This window comes from Anas platyrhynchos, chromosome 2 (assembly GCF_047663525.1).
Source record: "Anas platyrhynchos isolate ZD024472 breed Pekin duck chromosome 2, IASCAAS_PekinDuck_T2T, whole genome shotgun sequence".
Lineage (NCBI taxonomy): Eukaryota > Metazoa > Chordata > Aves > Anseriformes > Anatidae > Anas > Anas platyrhynchos.
This window is the reverse complement of record NC_092588.1, coordinates 98277752-98301823: the sequence shown is the minus strand read 5'-3', so window position 1 is coordinate 98301823 and position 24072 is coordinate 98277752. Positions and strand designations below refer to the sequence as shown.

General features: G+C 40.7%; 1 protein-coding gene and 1 long non-coding RNA gene across 3 annotated transcripts; one reads left to right on the top strand and one right to left on the bottom strand.

Annotated features, from left to right (window-relative positions):
• Positions 1–4063: 4063 nt before the first annotated feature.
• On the bottom strand, positions 4064–11613 carry RP9 (RP9 pre-mRNA splicing factor). Its single transcript, XM_027451401.3, has 6 exons — positions 11335–11613; positions 9562–9592; positions 8655–8784; positions 8245–8336; positions 6754–6815; positions 4064–5655 (listed from the first exon to the last, which is right to left on the bottom strand). Exons 1-6 carry the CDS (start codon positions 11526–11528, stop codon positions 5427–5429), a joined length of 738 nt encoding a protein of 245 aa, XP_027307202.1. The 5' UTR covers positions 11529–11613; the 3' UTR covers positions 4064–5426.
• On the top strand, positions 10913–22106 carry LOC106015264 (uncharacterized). Of its 2 annotated transcripts, none has more exons than XR_002399501.4 (3): positions 10913–11027; positions 18142–18288; positions 19704–22106. It is a non-coding gene; the product is annotated as an uncharacterized lncRNA (long non-coding RNA). The 2 variants fall into 2 exon arrangements; XR_011806825.1 differs by lacking the exon at positions 10913–11027 and adding an exon at positions 13848–15926.
• Positions 22107–24072: the final 1966 nt, after the last annotated feature.

Genomic DNA, 24072 nt, shown 5'->3' with positions numbered 1-24072 from the left:
AGCACTGTAGTTTTTTTTCTCTGCCTTAAGCATTGTAAGAAAATAAGGAATACAAACTCATATTTAGCTCTTACAGTGCCCATAACATCTATTTGTATCAACGTCAAAGAGTAAATGGAGGGACAGAATTTCTTCAGGCAAGGAGCTTTTTAATACTACTCCTGCTCTGAAAAATGTAGGACTTCTTTTAGATACCTAACAGAAGTATCTACAGCTCTTGGAGGGAATACATTATTCTGATGGGAGGAGTGAGGAATAGTCTCCAAGTGAAAGGCTAAGTGACAACATAGGAGTAATCCTCAGCTGTAGCTGAGAACTCTTAGGTAAGGCCTGACACTTTTCCCTGAACTTGAGCCCACCTTTGGGGTTGAATACTAAGTTACTTCTGCTGACAGACTTAACTCTCTTCTTTTTGCCTGGTAGTAAAATACTCATGACCTGACAGGTAGAAGGCATTCTTTTTACCTGGAGTATTGTGTCCAGTTCTGGGCTCCTCAGTACAAAAAAAGATGGGGATCTCCTGAAAAGAGTCCAGCAGAGGGCCACAAAGATGATACAGGGCCTGGAGCATCTCACCTATGAAGGCTGAGAGACCTGGGTCTGTTCAGCATGGAGAAAAGAGGACTGAGAGGGGATCTCATCAATGTGTATAAATACCTGAGGTGTGGGAGAAAGAGGGATTTGGCCAACCTCTTTTCAGTAGTTTGTGGGGACGGGACAAGGGGTAATGGCCACAAGATGGAGCACAGGAAGTTCTGCACTAACATGCAAAAGAACTTCATGGTGAGGGTGATGGAGCTCTGAATAGGCTGCCCAGGGAGGTTGTGGAGTCTCCTTCTCTGGAGATATTTAAGGCCCATCTGGATGCCTACCTAGGCAGCCTGCTCTCGGGAACCTGTGTTGGCAGGGGGGTCGGACCTGATGATCTTTCGAGGTCCCTTCCAATCCCTTCAATTCTGTGAGTCTTTTTTTGGAGTGGCTTTCAGAAGCACTCCAAAAAGTTATGCTAGTCCATCCTTTCACAGGTCTTGCACCAGTCAGTGTGTTTTCTACCCAGGTATAAGCAGCAGTTTAGGGCTGGGTGATGTTAGATCCCAGAAAGATGTGAGGGAGTAGCGGTAGGGAAAGTTTAGAGCGCTTTGTCCTGAAAGTGCTATTAGTTTTTCTGAAGTTTGGTGTACTCTACTCTGTCAGTACTAGTACTGGGGCCTTAAAACAGTATCTCCTGCTTGACCTTTTATTCACTCAGCAGACTGTGGACTGCATCTGAAGTCAGCTGGCTTATGACTATTTAATATTCCAGTGGGTAAGATGGCCATGATTTAGAAAGGTTGCAAACTATGAACTGTACTTTAAAAGGCTGGCAATTAAAGTCCAGGCTCTTCTAGTTCAGCCAAGTGACTATCCTGTGATGTGAGATTTCACTTTTGGTTATAGTTGCACATACGTGTCAGGTTTTTTTTCTTGTTCCCTATGAGGGTGGATTGCCCAGTGATGAGTAACTGCAGTGCTGGCAGTATCGTATTGCCTTTAAAGTTTTCAAATGTGTTCTGCAACATCTGCTCTAGGAACAGATAAAGAATCGATTTACTTCTTGGCAAAGCAGTGACAAACAGTAGGGGCCTCTGAAACTGCCATACTGTTTTGTTGGACAGACTGACTGTGACTCAGAATTTCTAAATCATTATTTGCAGCTACCTAGAACTTCTGTTGCAAAGTGGGTGGATTGTAACGCTCAGGTGGTGCCCATGGTTATGTTAGCTTATCAGACTTCAATTCTGTATTTTAATTTTAGACTTGGTAGCATGTGTGGCATAAACCATTCCTTCTTAGTGTCCTGTCTTCTGCCTTATGTTCAAGAAGATTAATTACAGGTCTCTCTACTAAAACAAAACAATGTAAGACTGGCAAGAACTAATGGCAAAAATAGTCATTGCATGCTAACTGTAAGCATACCAATGAAAAGCAAATTACTGTTTTTAAAAAACAGACAAAACAAACACAAGTCCTCAGATTCCCTGAGTGACTCAGTGTCATTGGCCATCTTAGTCGAGACTATAAAACCTAAGTTATTTCGTGGCCAAAAAAACCCCACACGTATATTCTTGAAGTTCATTCTGAAATTAAGAATTCGGAGTATTAAGATAATCAGACCTAGATGCTGGAAATCGTCGGTTGCAACTGTATGGCCAGCAAGGTATGTTGTAGCTGCACTTCACCTTTGTTTAGATTCATGGGATTATAGTTATGCTACTGTTACCACTGAAATTTCAACATAAACTTCAACTAGAAACATATTTCTACAAAGAAAGCAATCACCAGGAGCTTTCACTCTTTGAACAAACTAAATAGTTGAATGGTTAAGATTTAAAACGTAAGTCTAATCAGTCTTTCAAGAGTATAGCTTTCTATTCTGCTTTCTGGGAATGCCTCTGCATAGAATCACTTTCCATTAATAAAAACGGGTGTTGGAATCTCTCTAGCCTACATATTTCTTAAAGACCTGGAGTCTCTTACATGCTAGCTTTGGCACAGCTTAAAATGTTAAGTGGTTAAATGAATCATGTTTCTCAGTATTCTCATAGGGGTTGCTAGTCACTGCTATTAGAAAGCTTACAGTATTGAGACTGTGCTAACTTTTTAACTTTGAAACTGCCTCTACTTTTATGAGTTTGAGTAGAGACCTACTAAAATTCTTATGTATGGGATATTCCAGATCTTCAAAACTGAGAATGATGTGGTGGAAAATGAACAGGAATCAGTTATTCAAATATCCTTCAGTATAAGAACTAGAGGGCATGAAATGAAACTAGTAGGGAACAGCTCAAAAGCAAGTAACATTTCTTTGCGAATTAATACTTAATCTGCATAACTAATCTGTTGAGGTTTCTTGCTGAAGGAAACAGTTTTAACAAGTGTCTGGATGTAAAAGAAACTAGGCTACTAAGTAAAATACAGTTTATGATTGAAAGTTCCCATGCTACAAGCAATAGAGGCTTTTTTTGTGTGTGTGAAATAAATACCAGTCCTGTTTGCCCTGCTATGTTGCTTAAGCATCTGCTATTGACCATGAGTGGAGGAAGATACTAGGTTAAACAGATGTTAAGTCTGCAGAACACTGATTTGGTATCTCAAACCTTTAAATTGCACTTAATATATGCTAAAGAAGGGTTGTCTTGCATTATTTTTCTTGATTGTTCAAATAGTAAGCCCTAGTAGGTAAAATCCTGTTGAACAGACCAAGGTGAGAGACCCATTCCCAAGCAGTGGGATGACAGGCTAAAGGGAAGCTGAATTAGTTTAAACTAGGTTTTAGAAGAATCTTAGATGACAAAAGCTAATGTAACTGAAGAGACTTTTAGGTTACTCTGCTCTATTCATATGTGAGTGAGGATTCTCTAGAATGCATCAGAGTAAGCCTTTACACAGTGCAGCCTCCAGCATCTGTCCAGCAATCACCACTGCTATAAATGTATGGATTTCCTTAGCATCACATGTAGGTCTGTGCGTGCTATTTCAGCTGTTCAGTTTTCTTTCTGGTTAAGGAACCAGGAGCTTTCAATTAATTCTCTGTATCAGCATAATCATTAACCAGCAGGAGTCATCAGTAAATCACACTGCAGAGATGTAGTAAATAATACTAGAGGATAAAAGAACTCCAAAACATTTGAGCTCTGGGAATAAGAAACTATTAAGTAGTTTCACCAAAAGCTACTGTTCTTCATAAGGTCACTAGGAGATAGTGATATTTAAGTTGCACACCATTCAACCGCTTTATCAATGAACAGGTTTTTGCCCTTTTTTTGGCTTATTGAAGAATCTTTTTTTTCTAAATGGGCATTGTCTACCTTGTTTTATTCCAGAGCAAAATGACTCTTAAAAAAAAAAAAAAAAAAAGACATTTCAACTAAGTGACTTAGAAGTGTAGAATCAAAAAAAAAAAAAAAAAAAAAACAAACCACAAACATTTTAATGTATGCTTTCCCTGTCTTCCAAAGCACTCGGGGGGAAACAACTTAAAATGCATTTGTGTCTCTGGTTCCTTGATTTCACCATCAATGGCTACTGATGTTAGAGCTTTATTATGCTTTGCTTAATATAATAACAAGCACAGAGACTAAGTGCTGAATGACCTAGTCCTTTCAAAGCAAATCTGTTTGTTTTTTTTCCCTTTTGGAAAGCACCAATAAACCTCTAGGTCCTCAAGTCACAGCTTTGCACTGCTGTACCTTTATATGTTGATCTTTCAAAAAGATGCTTACTCTAAAGCAGTGTATTGACATCTCTATCTTTCCAGTTAAGTTTGCCTTGGAGCGTTAGTGACCTTGTAGACTGGCCAAGGTTGTTGTTTTTTTTTTAAAGTAGAGTACATATCTTTCCCTTCTTCCTGCTTACATGTTCTTTGCTGCTGTTCTGCAACTTACAAGCACATATTTGAAAACCATACTGAAACCCTTAGACATTTATGTTCTTGTGGGATGATTCACAAAGTACTATGTGAAATAATTCTAGTAAATAGACAAAATAAGTTGGAATTTACTTCCCCAGGCCTTTTTAAAAGGAAAAAAATCAAATGTATCAAAACAACTGATACTAAAATGTATGTAGAAATATATCTTTTTCATTTCCAACATGAACCACCCCTTTTTTAAATAACTAAACTTATCTCTTTATAACAAAATTGAACATCTAATATCATTACACCTGGCTCCTAATACTCTGGTTTGGGGAACACTTCAGGTATTATAGAACCGTACCTATTATTGTTGATCACACTGAGATTTTGCTACAAAAAAAAAAAAAAACAATTCTTGCTGATACTGTGATTTTGTCTTAAATTCCCATGATGAACTCTTCCCCTTCAGCAGTGTTCTTACTTCCCCCAGCTGCCAGTGCTAGGGTAAGTAAAATAAACTTCAGCACACAGGCAGTATGCAGGAAAAAATACCACATAACATGGTAAGGACTGTAAGGGAACTGGCAGATCTGCGCATGGTGCAAACTGCAGTCCCCTTGCACTGAAGCTTTGTATGTAATTAACTGATAGTATGGTAAAACTTCATAGTTTTACCATAGATAGTATGGTAAATACTTCAATAGGTAATCTGCTGAATTCTGCCTTGGTAGTTATGGCTTTCTGTGGGCAGTTACAGAGCAATGCAGAGGCCCAATCTGACCCCACTGGATGGCCCTTAGCTTGGGTTTTAGGGTTTAAAGATACGAATGGTTGAGTGTAGTTTAATGCAGCTCTCTCTTTCCTGGCTGCAGCACTCCAGAGGGGTAGGAAAGAAGAGCCGTGTAAGCTGCTATGTCTCCATCTGTATGATCTCAGTTTATTAAAGCCCTTTCTGGTGGTTTCTTCTTCGTTCTTTGGATCCTTGCAGTTCACAAGTAAGGGTCCTTGAGCGTGTAGCAGGTGACTACTGTCAGTCAGCTTCTAACTTCTCATTAGATTTAGATGACTTATGCTTTCTCTTTTTCTTCTTCTTCTTTTCTTTTTTTTTCTTTTCTTTCTTTCTCTTTCTTTTCTTGTGTTTATCTCTACATTCTGAGGAAGTGGAGCTGCTACTATCTTTGTCATCCTCATCACTGTCGTCACTGCTGTCATTATCCTCTGAGGTGGAGTCTTCCAAGAGCTGTTTCAGTTGCTGTATCCTGAGTTTAAAAAATGTAAATGAGAATACTTTCTATTTCTCTCAGTAATTTATGCTAGCTTTCATCTGTTTTCTTCCTAGCTTGAGAAATGGAAACTTCATGCAAAGGATTGGGGAACACTTCCTATTCTGCTGAATTACAACTCCCATTACAATTTTCATACTGATAACAACCCCTTCTGAGACAAGCATCTGTTTTGTTCTGAAGGACTTCCCATCCCCTAGATTACCGCACACAAGCGTATTGGCCAATTTGTAATTTATGTTTTCAAAACAGAGGTAAAAGCAATTGCCAGACCGCCAATGGAAGTTCTATTACACAGGTGCACATGGGGATTACAATATTATGAAAAGAATTGCCCTGCTGATATAGAGATGATGTCAGTGAAGCTGAGTAGATTTTACTTCAGACTTAGAGGTGTCTTTGACAGGCACTCTTCTTGTGAGCTTTCATGGATCCCTGGCAAATGGGGAGAGACTACTTGCTTATTCTAGTGTTTTCAACATCCTTGTCAAGATTTTGCTTTTAAAAAAAACCAAACAAACAAAAACATGCAACATACCTGTACTAGCAGTACTAATCTACTCACTACCTACAGTTCAATAATCTCACTGATACAGTTCAAATAAGAAAGCATGAAAGTCTCCTGATTTATACATTGAATAATGACTTCACATAAAGAACAGTATCAGGTGCCTAGACATAGCTTGCTAAAATCCATCCCTTCATGTCTACTGAAAGCACTATGATACAAAAGCACCTCAGTGAAGCCAGTGCAAAAAATGACTTTTTTATTAGACCTAAGACAGAATGAGACCCAGGGACCCAAATATTATGGCATCAATGAATGACTCTCCTTTAAATCTTTGTTTTGGAACAGATGCATAAATTAATAGAATTAAAGAGGTAGAAAGTACACTGAGTGATTACTGAGAAAGTAGAAATGCATTAATTTCAGTTTACAGAAAGAAACCGCCATCAAAAGTGTTCTGAGTTGGTGAGGGTAACATTAAAGTTTCAACTACAAACTCTAAATTGCTATCATGTTACCAAGATTAAAAACAGACTGAAAATGCATTTTACTACAGAGACACATACCTCATTTCTTTTTCATGACGTTTAGTTTCCCTTATTATATCATACATGGGATCTTCATGTGCCTTTAAAATGGAAAAAAAAAAACAGTGTTAGTAAAGCAAATGATATATCACTGACTTTTTTAAAGAGAAAACAAAAGCCACTGTGTTATCAAAAAGATTAAATATACTTAATGAGCTCTTAATTCACAAGTATACTATCAGACTTTGAACATCATTCATCTGGACTGATTTTTTATTTTATCTGGTTACATCACTGGAGTGGGCTCTCCTTAGGTATATTACCTCTGTCCCTTTCCAGTCACAGTTAACTAAGAGCTCCCCACACACATACTACAGCAGTAGCTAGACATAGAAGGAATGTCGAGGTTCAAAATAGTAAGATTTGTGCCCTTGGACATTTTAAAAACCTGGATACAAACACACAGGAATACAGGAACAAGAATAATAAGACAAATGGATAATGAAGTTGGAGCTGTCCTTGCATGCTATGCATTAATGTTATTGCTTTTTAAATCAGCTATTTTTAAATTGAATAAGCATTGCAGAAAAAGATAGTTGGGAAGGAAGGTAGTAAATAAATTGTGCAGATATTTAAGGCAAATTCATGCCAAGAAAGAATTCAGCAAGAACAAGGTGATCATTTCTGTTGGAAGATTCAGTGCACAAATCAACAGAGAAATGGTATCAGATGCTGACCAAAGGTGGGAATTAAAATTTCAATAGTAAATGAAAGATGTTGGGAATGCACCATGAGGGGCCTGGACATAAACTAAGAGTTTGATGCAACAGTGAAGCCTAACAAAAAATTAAGAATTGAGGCAATCTGGTCATGGGTGTGGGCTAAAAGTCCCTTTTGCAGTTGTGTTCTTGTTGGACATAAATGAGTCCAGACTGCATTTTTCAAGGATAGAAAGACCTAAGATACAACGTGATGACAGCCTGAGATATAGTTTAACAATGCAGAGCAACAGAAAAAGTTAAAGAGGTCATACAGAAAGAATCTGCAAAACTGAAATGTAGTCTCGTGTAGCAAGAGACCTGAATTTTAGACAATGACTGGATTACAGACCTAGACAACAGGTTTCATGATGTGGTTGTTCACAATGAGAGCAGAAGGCTTGAAGCAGCTGTAATGTGGGCAGCTCAAGCTTGACTAAGCATTTTTTGTTACGTTGACATTTTATCAGAAAAAATTGTGCTGTAAAAGTTGATTGGATATAATGGTTGAAAGAGGTTCTTGAAGATTTCCAATTTAAATGTAAATATTATTTTTTTTTCACTTGAATAGCAGATTTTCTGTAAAGTAGCCAAACATCCAACCACATCTATAGCTTTTTCTTTATGAGGAGATTTTCAGCATCTATATTATACTAGAGACAGAGGAAAAGTCCTTAATAGAGCATCATCTGACAGGCTTTTCTTCACTTGCAATATTATCCATCATCAACATAAATAATACAAGCAATAATACTACAGTATATGTACTCACTACTCTAAATTGTTCCAATTTCTGATTGCCTTTAATAAAGAATGGGCATTCTTTATCTCCTGTTCTGTGTCCATAACGCTTACACCTCCAACCTTTAAAAAAAGAAGCAGCAGTGAATTGCATCTGAGCCAGATCAGAGTACAGAAAAAAAACAAACAAACACTCATTTATGGAAAATATTAAAATATTTTCAATTTTAGGAAAAAAAGATACAAAAGTGTTACGTTGATACATTAACTTCCATAAAATAGAAAGCTATCACAGCCTTCAAGATACTGGTAGTTTTTATATCAATATGATGCCAATCTACCTGGATCTCGTCATCTGTCCACCAGACATCCTGCCCTCCCCCAGAGTAAAAAGATGGCTATATGAAGGTCCAATGACATCTGGAACATTTTCAGCCTTACACTGCATAACTTTGACTTCTTTTCCCAAAGGCATCCAAAGCCCTTTTGTTGGGGCATGGGCCAGGAATTCTCGTGCGCTTTCATTGCCTGGTACATCAGGGATGCAGTCTTCTGGTTTTGTTTCATTTTCCTGCAGAAAAAGATACAGGAAATAAAATCACTTTTTTTCTTTTAGTTTTATAAGTATCAATACTCCAAGCATACAGGCCTTCATTTAACAGGGAACCTGGTTTCTCTGTAACAAATAAAGGATCCAAAATCCTTAAGTCATCTTCTTTCTCCCTTGCCCTTGACTTTTCTGGTTCAGACACTTTCTTGATATATTACTTCCACTCCTGTCCATTTATTCTAGTAATTTATTTCAATACATAATAGTAACGAAAAATTATCAGATAAGCTGATATTTCTTCTTCTTCTTTGTTATAACAAAGCATAATGAACAGAAACAGCCTTTACAACACAAAGCAGTATTTTTTAGGTTAAAAGCACTAGCTTATGGCTTATATCAATTTGGCAATAGCAATGATCATTATGAAAGTATTTTTACACAAGTATTTTGAGCATAAACAGTGGGGAAGAATGCTGAAAACATGTCACACAAACTGAAAGTCTGCTTTATCATAAATGATTTCCCTGTGTCTACACTGTTAAATACTACATTAATTTTGTGCGCTAAGAGATCACAAAAGAACTGGTATCAACATACCTGATTCTGGGCATTTCTCTTTGCACCTACTAAGTCAAAGAGGTTGGCTTGTAACTGAGGAGCTCTCAACTGTCCTCTGGACTTTACTTACTTCTCTCTGTAATTTATATAGGTAACCTAGACACTTAAGATAAATGGCTAAAAGACAGTCTCTGAAAATCCCTTGTAACACTAAAAATGTACTGCAGTATATTTACCTACCTTAATTAGTCCTGGGGGAGGTTTCTCATAGCTGAAAAGCAATATAAATATTTTTACTCTGTAGCTTTGCATAAACAAATAAATTGAGAAAACACTGTATTTCAATAGTATAGAGTCAAAACTTTCACCTCACATTTTCCCTTAAATTTTACATAATCAATAATTGCCAATGGTAGCTGAACATGGATACCTGGGTGCAAGCAGGCTGACAAAGTGCTTCCAAAACCACATGCTTGCCTATAAAGATACGCATCTCTTGTTAACATTCTTCAGATTCATATGTTTTGGGAGGAACAGCTATTTTCATCACCCTGCTTTACAAGGAGGTGCAGTACACCCAGTTCAGCTTGAACCACCATAAACACACAATTCTCTCACCTTTCACTGTAGCACCCTGCTCCAAGATCTCACTGATCCAAATTTCTTTACTCCATCACTGCTGAATCACAGACATACCCAGCTGAAAATGTCAAGTCAGACCGTTCCTCACTTCTAGCTTTGCCACCCATATATAATGTAAAATAACAACTTTGTCATCTTCTGAATATTAAACATAAGGATGTAATGTTACTGACAGAAGTACCACCTGCAGGATTTCCTGTGGTATTTCTGCAGAAGACAAAATTCACTAAAATCCAAATAGCAAGCAGGTGCTCTGTAGAACACAGTAACAGAGAAAGTGCATGTACATACTTAGGAGCTAAATGCCAAAACAGAATGGGATAATCTTTAACAACTTTTTGAGTGCTGATTAGTTTTAGTTGTCATAACAAACAAATTTTGACTTTCACTTGAGAGAGAAAAAATTACATTCCAGTCAACCTTCTGATCTTTCTATTACATTAAAACCTTTTTCAATAAAACAGCCTAAGTGCTTCATAGCACTGTGGACTACAGATGGAGTCATCAGGCATCTCTCAAACCAGTTTATCTTTTTTTTTTTATTTGAATCCACTGTAGTGGAAACCAGCTTAACAACTTCTGATTCTATGCTCCAACTCCCAGACTTCTAGGAATCACTTGTAAGAAGAGACCCAGTTTTCCTCAACAAACCAGTATAAAGTCATGAAGCAGCTTTGCAAACGTCACTGCAATGCAAGTGCTACAGTAATACTGTAACACACCAGTAGCCTTGGTGACAGGCACAGAGACAATGGAGAAACTGACTGCCCTGCCTGAACTAAAATTTTGGCTAGGCAGGGCAGGCAAACAAATGAAACACAGACCTATTTATGTGCAAAAAGGGCAATGTTTGGGAAAGATATTACGAATATCCCCAGTTAAGATCTACAGACAGGCTGCACACTTCTCCTCTGTTTTGAATCCTTGTGACCTGAGTGCATCCACTGCTGGTGGCGATGGAGTCCTCCTGACATCCCTGACACCTAACACTTGGTAGGAACAAGGCCCTGCGTGTCACCCAGCTAGGCAAGCGGGAGCACGGTGGACCCGACTGCTGTGGAAAGGTAACTCCTCATGACTTGCTTTTGTCCCTTGACACTGCTGAGGGCAGGAGGTTTTCGGGATGAAAGCAGGGAAACGCTGGGCTTCCAGGGCGCAGAGGCCAACAGCCCCGGGATGTACCCCAAAAGCCCAGTGCTTCGGCGCGCGTATTTACAAGCACATTTACAGCTATTTGCACAAAGACACCAAGCACGGCACCCTCCCTGCGCTGCAAAACGAGCCCCAAAACCCCGCCGGGCCGGCTCCCAGCAGTGGCAGCCTGGGCCGGGGAGGGAGCCCGGGGGCGGCCTCCCCTTCCCCGCTGCTTACAAGGACTCCAGGTGCTGGAGCTTCTGGAGCTGCTGCGCCTCCTGCTTCTTCCTTTTCCTCTCATGCCGGCCCTGGCTCCTGCCACCGCCGCTCGCCGCCGGCTCCTGTGGGCTCCTGCGCCGCGCCTGGCTGCCCCTCGCCTCCTCTTCCTCCTCCCCCTCCTCCTCCCGACCCCTTCGCTCCCTGCGGGACATAGGCGCGGGCGAAAGGCGGCGGAGCGCTGCGAGGCCGCGGCGCCGCCCCGCTCCGTCCCTCTCTCCCTCCCTCCCCGCCCTCCACGCTGCGCATTTCGGTTTCACTTCCCCTGCCGGCCGCCGACTTCCTCCAGTGGCAGCCACGGCCCCCGCTCGGCTCCCCCCTGCCGCCGGGCTGAGGTGGGGCGGCGCGGGATGGTGGCCGCCCGCCCTGCCCGCAGCCTTCGCCTAAACACAGCGTGCTGTGGGGCGTTGCGGCCGCAGAGCACCGCTAGGAGGAAATAAATAATCATAATAATGATAAATAATGGCGCTGTCCTTGTCTACACGCTGAGGGGGGGTCAAGAAAAATGGTGACCCAAGGAAAAAGGGTGACCGGGGGGAGGTGGTGTCCAGGAGAACATGGCGCCCAGGGGAGATGGCACCAGAAGAAGATGGTGCCCGAAGGAAGATGGTGCCTAGGGGAGATGGCACCAGGTGTAAATGTTGGTTACAGGGCAGGCCATGGGCCCAGGGGGGCCTGTTCGTGGCAGGCACCAATACAGAGAGCTCGCCCTGTTACAAAGCTACCAACGTCTTCTCCATGACCCTTCCAAGAAGATGGAGAGTGGCCTGTCAATAATATTGGCCAGCTCCCTCAGCACCTGTGGGTGCATTCCACCAGGGCCCACGGATTTGTGGATGTCAAGTTTGCTTAAATGATCTCTGACTTCATCCTCCTCGACCAAGGGAAAGCCCTCCTTTCTCTGGACTTCTTTTGTCTCCAGGTTCCAAAATTCCTGAGGGCTGGTCTTAGCAGTAAAGACTGAAATAAAAAATGCATTCGGCACCTCTGCCTTCTCCATATCCTTTGTCACCAGGACACCTGCTGCATTCAGCAGTGGGCTGACATTTTCCCTAGTCTTCTTTTTTTCTACAGATATACATGTATTTGAAGAAACCCTTCTTGTTGTCCTTGACATCTCTTTGTCATGTCAAATCCCTTGACATGTCAAATCGCAATCAGTCCCTTCAAGCAACAAGTGAAGAAGGAGAAATATTTCCTGGCACCAAAATTATATTTAAAATGTCTGAAAAAACTTCAATGAGACAGTATCAATGTTTCACTCTATTTAGAGAAGTGGCAATAGTTACTAAAAGTTACATACCAGCTGGGCTGATGCCTACTAAACAGAGACTTTATTTTGGCAGCAAACTCAAGTGATACAATAGACGTGTGGGCCCCCTTTCATTCCAATGTTGTTTTGCTAGTTTCAAATGCCTATTACTTCATATTCTCTAACCAACGGAGTAATCAAGCTCTGGAGCAGCTTTCCAGTGCTTTAGCACAGTGACAGAAAAGCAAATTAATTCTATGATGGAGTGTTTCCGGTTTATGAAAGGTATTCCAGGGGAGGGATGTGTACAATAGCTAAAGAGAGAGGAGATATCAGGAAACCATATCAGTCTTATTTTCAAATACCCTTGACTGACCTGTTGTAGCTGATGTAAACAGGGCTCTGCTAATTTGGAGGAGGTAGGGGCCTGGCTTAGATGACCATGGTAATTTGTCATGGTTTCAATGACTTCAGCCTCAATACAGAAATTGATGCAAATTCAGAGACAAAAGGCATTGTGTGGCAGTCTCAACAGCAGTGGATGGTTGCAAGCAGAGGCAAAAGGACAGGCCATGATATATTGTACTCTTTCTACTGTTAAATTAGCAAGAGCTAGGCTGCATTCTTTGCTTCCTGGTGGCTTGTATAACCAGGCTCTAAGTTCTGAGAAAATCAGGGTATTTCTGTAATACTCTTTACCACAGTAACTTAATGGGGCAGACAGCAGGTAGCTAGGCACCTAAATCTTCTCAGCCACAGTGATTTAAACTTGTTCTTTCTTTGGTTTGATACAAATAATTTTCTAGTTGATTTCCTCGTCTGTCTTAGAAATGAATTGTATCACAAGTAAGTACCCAGCGCAAAAGTACCTAGCTGCAAGGTGAGACTTTTTTTCCCCACCATTTTAATAGAAGATAATTCAACACCTCACTTGTAGATAAGTCCATCGTTTCTCGTTCCTTCTTTGCTGAGAAAAGCCCTAAATTCCTGTGACTGTTGCAAAGTAACCCAAGGGGCTAATTGCTTTAGTATCAGGCCTTAGAGAGAAGATCAAAACATAATGAATCGTGAAGAAGGAGGGAGTAGAAAAAATGAAAAGGTTATTTTCAGTTCTGTTTATTCTGGAGCAAAGACCCTCAATACCTGTATTTTTTATTTTTTTTATTTTTTTTTAAGGATATATATTAGCTTAGGATCTAGTTTCATGTACTTAGCAGGATTTTTTGTTATTTGACTATGGTGCTTCAGACATTTTAAGAAGTTAATTTGGGGGGAAATGTTGTCTTACCATAAAACAGCTGACTGTCATGGCATTCTAATTCCAGCCCCACCAAAACATCTAACCAGAAACATTTCATGTGCTATTGCCATTTGAACTATCTGAAAGGCCTGTATGTTTCATAATATATACCACAATTTCATTTTCGTTATAAATAACTGAATGTTTCAACTACAAACAACAATACAGGGGCCAAATTAATTTGCATCTATGTCATCCCATAGGCATCACTGTGCCTATGAGAGTGTAACTCGGTGGAATGTCAGCCAAACCGTTTTTCTCCATTTTTGGCTGACTAGAGCTTTGGGCCTGGATCTGTTTCTGATTATGTGTCAGATATTATGCACAGGAGAGGAATCCAGAACCCGTTCAACTCCATGGGAACTTAAGCACCTCATAATGGGATCCAGAACACGCAGCGGCCTGAGCAGAACACAGTCTAAACCCAGTGTGGCTGGCCTGCGGCTGCCTAAAGCTAGCTGATAGGAAATGTTCAGCGTAGAGTGTCCCCAGTACCTTGGCTGGTTCTGACCTCAGAACTTCCAATACTGGAAACTGTACTTTTTACTGTAAAATACAAAATCAATGCTATGAGCAAGGGCCTGAGCGCAGTTCCCTCTCAATTAACACCATTACACTAGATGTAGTACCACTACACTAGCTGACAATATCATGCTCCAACTTCAGCTGTGAAAAGTGATCCTACACAGCTGAACCTTTGCTGTGGTGCTCACTGCCATGATCACTACATAAAGGGAGTGAGGGAGCAAATGTCTGAAAGAACATGATGGTCAGAGCTGCGTTTTGTACAGGCAGGTGTGATCTTGTCCGTGTTCAGGACTCTGTAAATATTTACAGGGGCAAGCCTTTTGGAAAATTGGGCAGAAAAACAGTGAAGTTTTGCATACCAACCAAGCGCAGATATGAATTAGGCACTGAGTTTTTTGCTTCTGTAAAGACCAGGTTTCTAGGGGTATTCAAAAACAGGCACTTGCAGGAAAGCTTAATAGATAAGCAAGGAAGGGTCTTTGGAAATTAGGGTTGGACAGCAGCTGCCTGTAGTTATATGAACTGAAGTTTTTAGGTTAAAGTCCCTTTATAAGACTACATCCCATTTTAAACGCTGAAATCTTTTTATTGAATCTATTCCAAAGATAGGTAAGAAGATATTTCAAAGGGGAATGAATTAATTCTGTCCTCTAGCCCTCTGGTAGTTGATTGTATGGATGAACACCCTCCATCTTTCGGTGGAGATACTATCGTATGGGTTACCTGGAGTTCGTAGCAGTAATACAAAGTTCCATCAGCACTGTAATTAATACTCACTGTCTCTTCAAGACACCACTTAGTGAAAACAATCTGATCTTTCTTCAGTATTTTATTTCACTTAAAACTTTAGGGACACAAAGTCACTGGGTAAGTTGCTTTTTGTGTGTGTGTGTGTGTATATGAGTTTATGCCCTTTGTTTTCTGGTCTTTACAAATAAATACAAATAACTGTATATATTCCAAGCCATTTTGTGTTAAGTACCATTGCCATTTTTTCCAAGAGTGAGGCTTTGTTTGATGGGGATATAAGTTTTATACTGATGGAAAGCCCCAAATGTGTCATTTCTGAGGCAGAGTTTCATTTAGTCTTCAATGGAGTTTGCCTCAGTAAGGACTAAGCATGGTTGGAAACCGTATGTGTAGTAGGAACACTCAGATGCTAATGGCACATTGTATAACGGGAGTGGGGAAGGGAAATTTTGGCTGACAACTGTTGGACAGTCTCCCACGTTCTTATAAAATGTACCGTCATTTGTGGGATTGCTGGTGCCCAAGCTGAGTGGGTAGGACTTTGGTTTTGAAAGAAACAGACAGATGCAAAGAAATCCATAATTCTCTGTTTATCTGTTTCTGACAGATGAGAGGTTAAGTAAGGATTGCTGCAATTTGAACCCGTTATTAGAGGGATGATAATTATTCCAGATTGGATGTTCCTCATGTATTAAATCTATATATACTGCTGCTTAGCCCCCAGTGAGTATAGTCTTACTGTCATCAAAATTAGCATGAGTTTTGCTACTGACTTTAGGAGGGATTGAGGCCAGATTCTTTGCCTGGTATGCCTGGTAGACGTTTCTTTTCTTTTCTTACTTTTTTTTTTTCCTTTTCTTTTTTCCTCAGTTGCAGGAAATTCCTCCTTCTGAGCTTTGGCAATATTCTAAATCAGTGATCGATTTATAAGAACTTTTCCCTTGCAAAAGCAGATTCCTTTCCTGAATTTTGCTTGCTGAAATTCCATAATATGCTGACTGATAAAACAGTTCCTGTTTTTATGATGCCCAGTGCATCAAGTAAAGTAGGCAAGTTCAGCTCCAGTGCCAGCATCTGCCCTTGGTATGTCCCCTCTGAGCTGCCAACTTTCCAGTGGAACATTGGTTGAGTCGCCTGAAAAGGCTCCAGTGGTTTTGAATGGGTCACAGAAACTACAGAAATAAAGTGATTAAAAATACAATCTAAAAAGTTTAAAGCAAAGCTTCTTCGTTGAGCTTGTCACCTCTTTTAAAAAAGAAGATGACTTTCTCTTCCTAAAATTGCTGATCAGTTAGTTCCATGTGCAACAGCTGTACTCATTTAAACCCTGGGTGTTTTTTCATTTTTCCCAAAACTATCCAAAGTTCGCAGCTCTTTAAGCTTAAGACACTTGCCATATATCAAGTTACCAGCAGCTTCTTTCTAGGTAAATGAAAAGAAATAAATGGAAAATCACTGTTCTGCACCTTCTTCTCTCCCTGCCCTGTCAAGAAGGTAGTGCAGAAAGCCTGGAGTAGCAGGAATGAAGTAGTGAAGCAAGAGTCTCTTTGTCCCATGACTGCCTCTGAAGAGAAGGGGAATGAGAAAGGAACTCTGATATTGAAGTGTTGAATTCATGCCAAACACACAAAAATAATATTTTATTTTTTTTCTTGTGGCTTGCTAGTTTTGCGACAAATGCTATCCAGAAACACTCACTCATGGTTACCTTTACTTGAAGGTTACTGTCATCTGTAACCATACAGATATAGAAATGAAAGGATAGGTGTATCGTTACAGACACAGAAAACATATTCTTTCCTAGACCAGTCTGCATCTAGGCAGATTTGCACCTGTCCCATACTCCTGTATGTCACTTGTGTAGTGTGCAAAAAATTTGATTTAGCATCCTCTAATGGGGCTTTCTCCTGACAGCCTTGTGCTTTTTGCTCATGCTTGAATAAACTCAGAAAGGAGAGGTGTTCTGCCCAGTAATGAAGTAATTTTAGTAATGTACCAGGGATATTGCCAAAACAAGTAGATGTTGGCTACAGGTGGTTGTCTGTGTTAATAAAACATTAAAACAAGTTATTTGGAAACAATAGTTACAAAGCCGTGGGGGAAAAAAAAAAGAAAAAAAAAGGTACATTTGGGGCCTCCCTAAATACAAGATAACAGTGGAGGCCTTGGAAAATTCAAGCACGGGACAATAAGAGAGGCCACAGGACTACAGATGTAAACTGTCAACTACAGGTCACTGAAGGAATGAGGTCTTGCAAGTGGAGTAAATACATTTTGGGAGATAGCGAAGAGAGCAAAGAACATGTCTGCACTGTAGGTAGAGTGTCTAGCAAGTACTAAACTGCGATGTAGCATGGAATTGCAAACCAATGAAGAAGGAATAAGCTAACAGAACTTATTAGCAAACATACAAAAATGACCCCAAGCAGACCTAAAGTGAGGAGGAGGAAATACACAACATCAATATCCTCCTTCTGGCAAGGAGGAAGAAATCATAAATATTAACACTGTAATCACGGCAAAGAATTTCAGATGCTGAAAACTTACTGTAGCCAACTGGTGTTATTGACTTTTGAACCCACAGGGACAGTGGAGAGATGAGCATGATACCAGGGAAAGGCATAGGTAGTGGGAAGGTTGCATACAGTAATTGTAGTGTGCCTCATAGGATGGTGAGGCCCTGGCACAGGCAGCCCAGAGAAGCTGTGGATGCCCCATCCCTGAAGGTGCTCAAGGCCAGGCTGGATGGGGCTTTGGGCAGCCTGGGCTGGTGGGAGGTGTCCCTTCCTATGGCAGGGGGGTTGGAACTGTGTGGGCTTTAAGGTCCCTTCCAACCCAAACCAATCTATGATTGTAACTGAACTAATAATAACACTTTCATTTGCCAAGTCTTTTAATTCTTGGTTTTATATTTATGGAATGTTTCTCTATGTGACAGGGAAGGCTTGTCTGGACCCTGCTCGTAAAGACAGGCCAATAAAACTTCGCTGCAACAATTGGTGGAGAATGCAGGCAAGAAAGACTGTGACTTGTGGTGCAACAGCCCTGCAGAACACGAACGGGATCAGAGAGCACTCAGCACTCGGTATGATCTTACCAGCTGTATGCAAACACTGAGATTTGGTTGTGAGCTGAAAGCACACAATTTTGTAAGTCTGGGCCTAAAACCATCATCTTTAATAGATAGATGAGATGCATGAAAGAGGTTACTGGAATATCACGCTACTGTCATCCAAGACATGGGCTCTTTTCTGTCAGAAACAAGAGCAGAAATGCATTTAATATCCTGTGAATCTATTTCTGAAATGATGTTGAAATATTTAGTGGAAGTGAAATGTTAAGACTTGACATCTAAATACGTGACTTTTCTCTCTTAAGATGCAAAAAATAAATACAAAGCCATGCAAGAGTCAAGAAATGCTTACTAACTAGCAGAGATGATTGCAGTGATCTTGCACTGGAACTCCAACAAGCACCTGGTTTTAGGCCTACACACACTGATAAGAACCAGTGAGCACCATTCTGTAACACCTATGCACTCAGGGTGTTGTGAATCCCAGGGTATTCACAAATGAGTCTCAATGTAGGAGGGAAAGAATAACAAGGTGTCTTGTTTCCAGTTTGCTTAGGCAGTGGCCACTTGCAGCTGTGATGCTGGCATGCAGAGAAGTGATTGACCTGACCTGCCTCTTTTGCATCACCCCTGCAAATAATCCTTTCATCCACGACAGGCAAAACAAGCTTGTAATGCACCCATTTCAAAATGCAGGCTGGGAGAACAGATACCCTTACATTTCAGGAAAGTTTGCATAATTCACCTTCTGCCAAGCTGTTTGCACAGGAACTGCTCCCTCTTCTCCTCCCAAGACATACAGCTTCCAAAAGGCTTTATTTATTTTATTTTATTTTATTTTACACAAAATGCTATGGGAAGGGGATGGGGGCGGGAGGGGGACTGAAAATTTCCTGCAAGGGTTCTGTCTTTCAGGCTGGGAGTTGTAGTCCACATCTAATTTACAAACCAACTTTATTAAGGCAGCTTTGTTGAGAAGAATGCTGGAACAAAACATGACTATTTTTAATTGCAGAGGCATAACAGTTCTAGCAGACGGAGTAGAGATAGGGTGTGATAAAACTTTGGCTTGTTAGTTACCCAATTGGGACCAGTTGTTTTCCAGACCTTAGTGCCTCTGCTGCTTCTTGGGAAGCTGTTTAGTCTTCACACAAATGCATAATATTTCTGCCCTCCCTTTTGATTTGTTGAAAACAATAGGCAGACAATCCAGTTATTTTTTGACTATGTTTGTCTTTAATACATTTAAGAAAACAGTGGGATCCTTGGTTGCAGAAACCACTCATTCCCACAGCTTGAGCAAAACAGTTGTGAGATTGTGCATGCTGCTTATGAAAGGTTCACTGTTTTCCAAATTTTGTATGGCATAAGGCTGATGTTTAGCTCATTGATTTTCTGCTTTTTTTTTTTTTTTCTTTTTTCTTTAGATGCAACCCACTCATCTAGGGGAATTTAGGCCAGCACACAGCAGGCTTCCTTACTTCTTGCGCAGGAGGAGCCTATAAAATCCACAGACCATAGGATGAAAACCTGCAGCTTAAGCACACACATCCTTTGTTATGAATAGCCAAGTCTTTCTGCATCTTAATATAACCACTACATAGTTTCAAAACCATGCTCTGACTTTGTGGATACCTGCAATGTATTTAGAATAGGCTTTTGTTTATATGAGTTTTAATGGTTTGTTATCCGGCATGTTTCCCATTTTGTCTCCAGCTTTCTGTGTCAAGTTAGGTAACTTATGAGCAGATTGTCAGAAATTTTGCCCCTACGGAGATGAACTTTTCTGAATATCTGGTAACTCATTTTAGTACTTCTGATGAAACTTCAGCTTTCCTGAAAAAGCGAGTTTTAAACCTCTGGTCTCTATTTCCAATGATATTTAGGGTTGTGTTTCATTGAGTCAGTTTCCTTTTTGTGAAACATGATTAGTGGCATTTTCATTTTTAACACACACACATATTATATATACTGCGCTTGATAAATGCATGAACACTGAATGGAAATTGATAGCATTTAAATACCTAGCTGCAAGAAACAGTAGAAAATCTCTCTTGGCTGTGGATGCATAGAGTAGTTTTTCCACAGTTTTGCACTGGCACATCTACACTGAGGCCAACACAATTGCTCCAGTGTAATTAGAAATTACTTTGGCCCAGGGTTGGTGTGCTATAATTATATGTTTGCTTCTAGTAGTAGATAAACTGTAATAGTTGTGATCCAAATGCAAAGGAAGGCATGACTGATGCCTCAAAAGTGTGCAGTCTAGGCTTATGCTTTCGGCAGTCTTTTACCTTACAAACAGCAGAGAGACTTGGTGGAAGATAACAGTTGGCTATCCTTGTGTTGGTCTGCTGGAAGCCACTGCCTCAGTGGAGATTTGCAAGTGCTGTCTACCCTGTGTCAGTAACAATGATACAGATTTGCTAAATCATTTGGATAATAATTTGGCGTGGCAGATTTTCAACACCCGGCTGATACACACTAATTAAAACAGCTCCGTCTGTCTATCTTGTTATGCTGTGACCTCCAACACGGGAGTTACTGAGTACCTGAGGGCAAGTCAGACTTTCTTTGGCACTGTGGGTTCTGGAAGAGGACAGCGGTTCGCTGCGTTACCTGCTACTTGTTTGACTTTCCTTATAATATCTATAGAGAGTGAACTGAAGAGTGTAAGCAGATAAACTGAAGATAAATCAGACTAAGTGATATTTATCTGCAGTATCAGCTATTTGAAGTGTACCCATTTCTCCCATGCTCTGAGCACTGCTGCATTTATTACTGCTGCCAGTTCAGTAGTAGAAAACAATTGGTAGAAAATCTGTGTGTTAAATAGCCTGTGGAGGTGGCTGATCAATCCAGCCTGACTCTGACGAGGAAAGAGCCCTGTGTCACAGCATTTCTTAGGGACCAGCAAGGTCCCTAAGATATATATACATATATATATATTTGTTGTTGTTGTTTGTTTTCTTGAAAGTCAGCTCAGCAGGGAGAGCACTGTGGTTCTTTCACACCAGTTGTAACCCAAAGCTATTCTCTAAACAGCTTATTCAGAGTTTTATAGAGCACATATACTCAGAAGAACGGTTGTGGAAAACTGCAGAACAGAATAATTCAGAATCCCTTCACACAGTCCCTGTGTAGTTTGTACAGCCCCGAACAATATTACACTGTGAGCTCTCTGAATATTACTTATTGATTAAAAGCAGAGACATTTTTTAAGCTGGATTTGATATCAGTTCAAGCTGTTTCCCATTGCTCTCACTTTTGTACTTCCAGTATCTGAGTTCTCTCTAAATTTGCATTCCATCATTTAAAGATATCTGCAATCTCCAATGTGTGACATAATCTTTCTAAGAAAAAAGGGACTACCTCTGTTATTCTTGTTCTATATTTGATCGAGTATTTAGAAAACATTGTAAATCCACTCTATAGTTTTCTATCTCTGTATGTTACCTTTTTAGAAAACCTCCATATCAAAACACTGTACATACTTCAGGCATCCAGGGACCGAATCTTCAGGCCTGTAATCTTAGCTCTACGCTAGGTAATTAAGTGGTTAGGTACTGGTTAGATCCAAAGGCTACGCAGCAGAATACTTCTCTAGTCACTACCTCTCCTATATTTATGTGAGTGCATGTATTCCAAACCTTTTAATTTACATTAGGCCCACCATCTCATAACCGCCGTGTGCTTGGCTGCAAGCACGTTCCAAGGACCAGAGAAGGATCTCGAGTTACACACAGGCAGCTTCTTGCCTACCTCAGATTCAAGCTAAGACTTTATTTCCTTTTCCCATGTTACCATAAATTATTCTTTATGTAAAATGACTTATCAGCATGCTCCTCAGTGCTTCTGAGACATGATTCATCCCAGCAGTGTGTGAAGGAATTTTCTTATCTACCTTCTTGCCACTTGAGCTCTTGGATTTCTCCTCCATGTGACAAGCTCTAATAGTAGTGCTGTTGTGATACACAGGCAGAGAATCAGCATTGGCATTTTACTTCCTTGCCCTTCAAACAACTTGGAAACAGCACTGAATCCTTGAGTTACATTTTAATTTGACGTAGTGAAGCCCAAAGCTAGAACTGCAGCCCCTTGAACATTACATGAGGCACACCATATCCCACAAAAGGTGATGGAGTGCAAAGGCATAAATCCCAGCTCTTTAATCCTCATTTTATGTCTAACCTGTGACATTTCTGAAAGCTGAGTTTTCAGAGAGAGAATGGACATTAGCTGTACTGTGTTTTTAAGTCTGGGAAGCATAATCCTCCCTGTCAGAGCAGGAGCTTCAAGCATGCTTGTGCTTATCCCCCCTGCTCACCCTGAATTAGTCAGTGCTGTGTGTCAGGCTGACTGAAGGACAGGCAATCTGATAGGGATCGGCATCCCCTAGAATGCCTGCAGGGAAGCTGGGTTTGTGTTCAAACAAACTGGCATACAAATAAGACTTCCTTTTGTGTGTGTGTATGCTTTGAAAAAGAGTGAATTGTTGGGAATGCCATTTCCAGGAGAAACACTGGGCATCTTTGGCATTCAGCTTCCTCTGTGCTGCGTAAATAAAATAAGGAGGACAGAAAGCATTCACATCAACTTGTCTGAACACTATCTTGGTCTCTCCATGTGCTATAAGGTGCATTGGCTACAGAGAGAACGGAGCTGAGGCACGAAACCTGCTGTTTCTGTAACACAGAACTGACACGTGGCTCTTTTTGGGGTCAGTATACACCAGTGTAACCTACAGCAGTTTGAGGCAGTGGTAATTACAACAGAAGTGGGGAACAGTTATTGACACATATGATGAGTAATGAGTACAAAACACCATATAAATTGAGTCCAAGGGGAATTGCTTTAAAATCATTGAACTTAAATAAATGGGAACAGAGAAAGGAAGTGTTGCTGGCTGGCAAAAAGAATGGCCAAATGCAGTGGAAGCTTTATCTTCACATTGGTTGTGTCAACATGCTCCAGTGGTGAGCTATGAGTTGTCCTTGAGAAAATAATGCGTGCCTATACAAAACAACATCAAAAAGGGCAATTTAAATCAAGGCAACTGCCAGACAATTGAAACAGCTTGTTTAAAGGATATTTTACAAGGCTGATTTGGAACTTGCAGCCTGATTATTGTTGGAAGGAGGATGTGATTTGTAACCACAAATCTGGTTATCTTTAAAGAGCTGCATGAGGTGCTAGCTTTTTTCACAGGTTACATCACCTAATGGCAGCCATTTCCTGGCAATATGTCAATATTATACAAGAGTTTTTGAAAGCACTCTAAAAACATTTGATTTGGCTCCATCCCTTCTGGTGTTGGGGTGAAACAGCTGTGTGTCAGATGCACTGGATCGGAGAGTTGGGCCCATGAACTCTCGTCCTGCCGACCGAGGCACTCAAGCATTTGTCGCCACAGTGGCGTGCCTGACTTTAGTGGTTTCCGTTCTCCATCAGTCCATCCAAATGTGAGCAGTGCTTGTTCGTCATTACCATGGCTTGCAAGAGCAAGAAGATACAGAAAATGTGCAGTTGCCTGCCACCAGCATTGATTGCTCCTGGCTTGTACCAGGAATAGCGTAGCCAGCAGGAGCAGGGAGGTGATCATCCCCCTGTGTTCTGCTCTGGTGAGACCACACCTCGAGTGCTGTGTTCAGTTTTGGGCCCTGCTCTACCAGAAGGACATTGAGGCCCTGGAGTATGTCTAGTGAAGGGCTACGAAGCTGGTGAAGGGCCTGGAGCACAAGTCCTGTGAGGAGCAGCTGAGGAAATGGGGGTTGTTTAGGCTGAAGAGGAGGCTCA

Excerpts from the sequence above, each read along its gene's own strand:
- RP9 (XM_027451401.3), bottom strand. The coding sequence starts at position 11,528 with ATGTCCCGCAGGGAGCGAAGGGGTCGGGAGGAGGAGGGGGAGGAGGAA. Across the intron at positions 8,785-9,561 it reads CTCCCCCAGGACTAATTAAG|GAAAATGAAACAAAACCAGA; the intron begins GTAGGTAAATAT and ends CTTTTTCTGCAG. Across the intron at positions 5,656-6,753 it reads CGTCATGAAAAAGAAATGAG|GATACAGCAACTGAAACAGC; the intron begins GTATGTGTCTCT and ends TTTTAAACTCAG.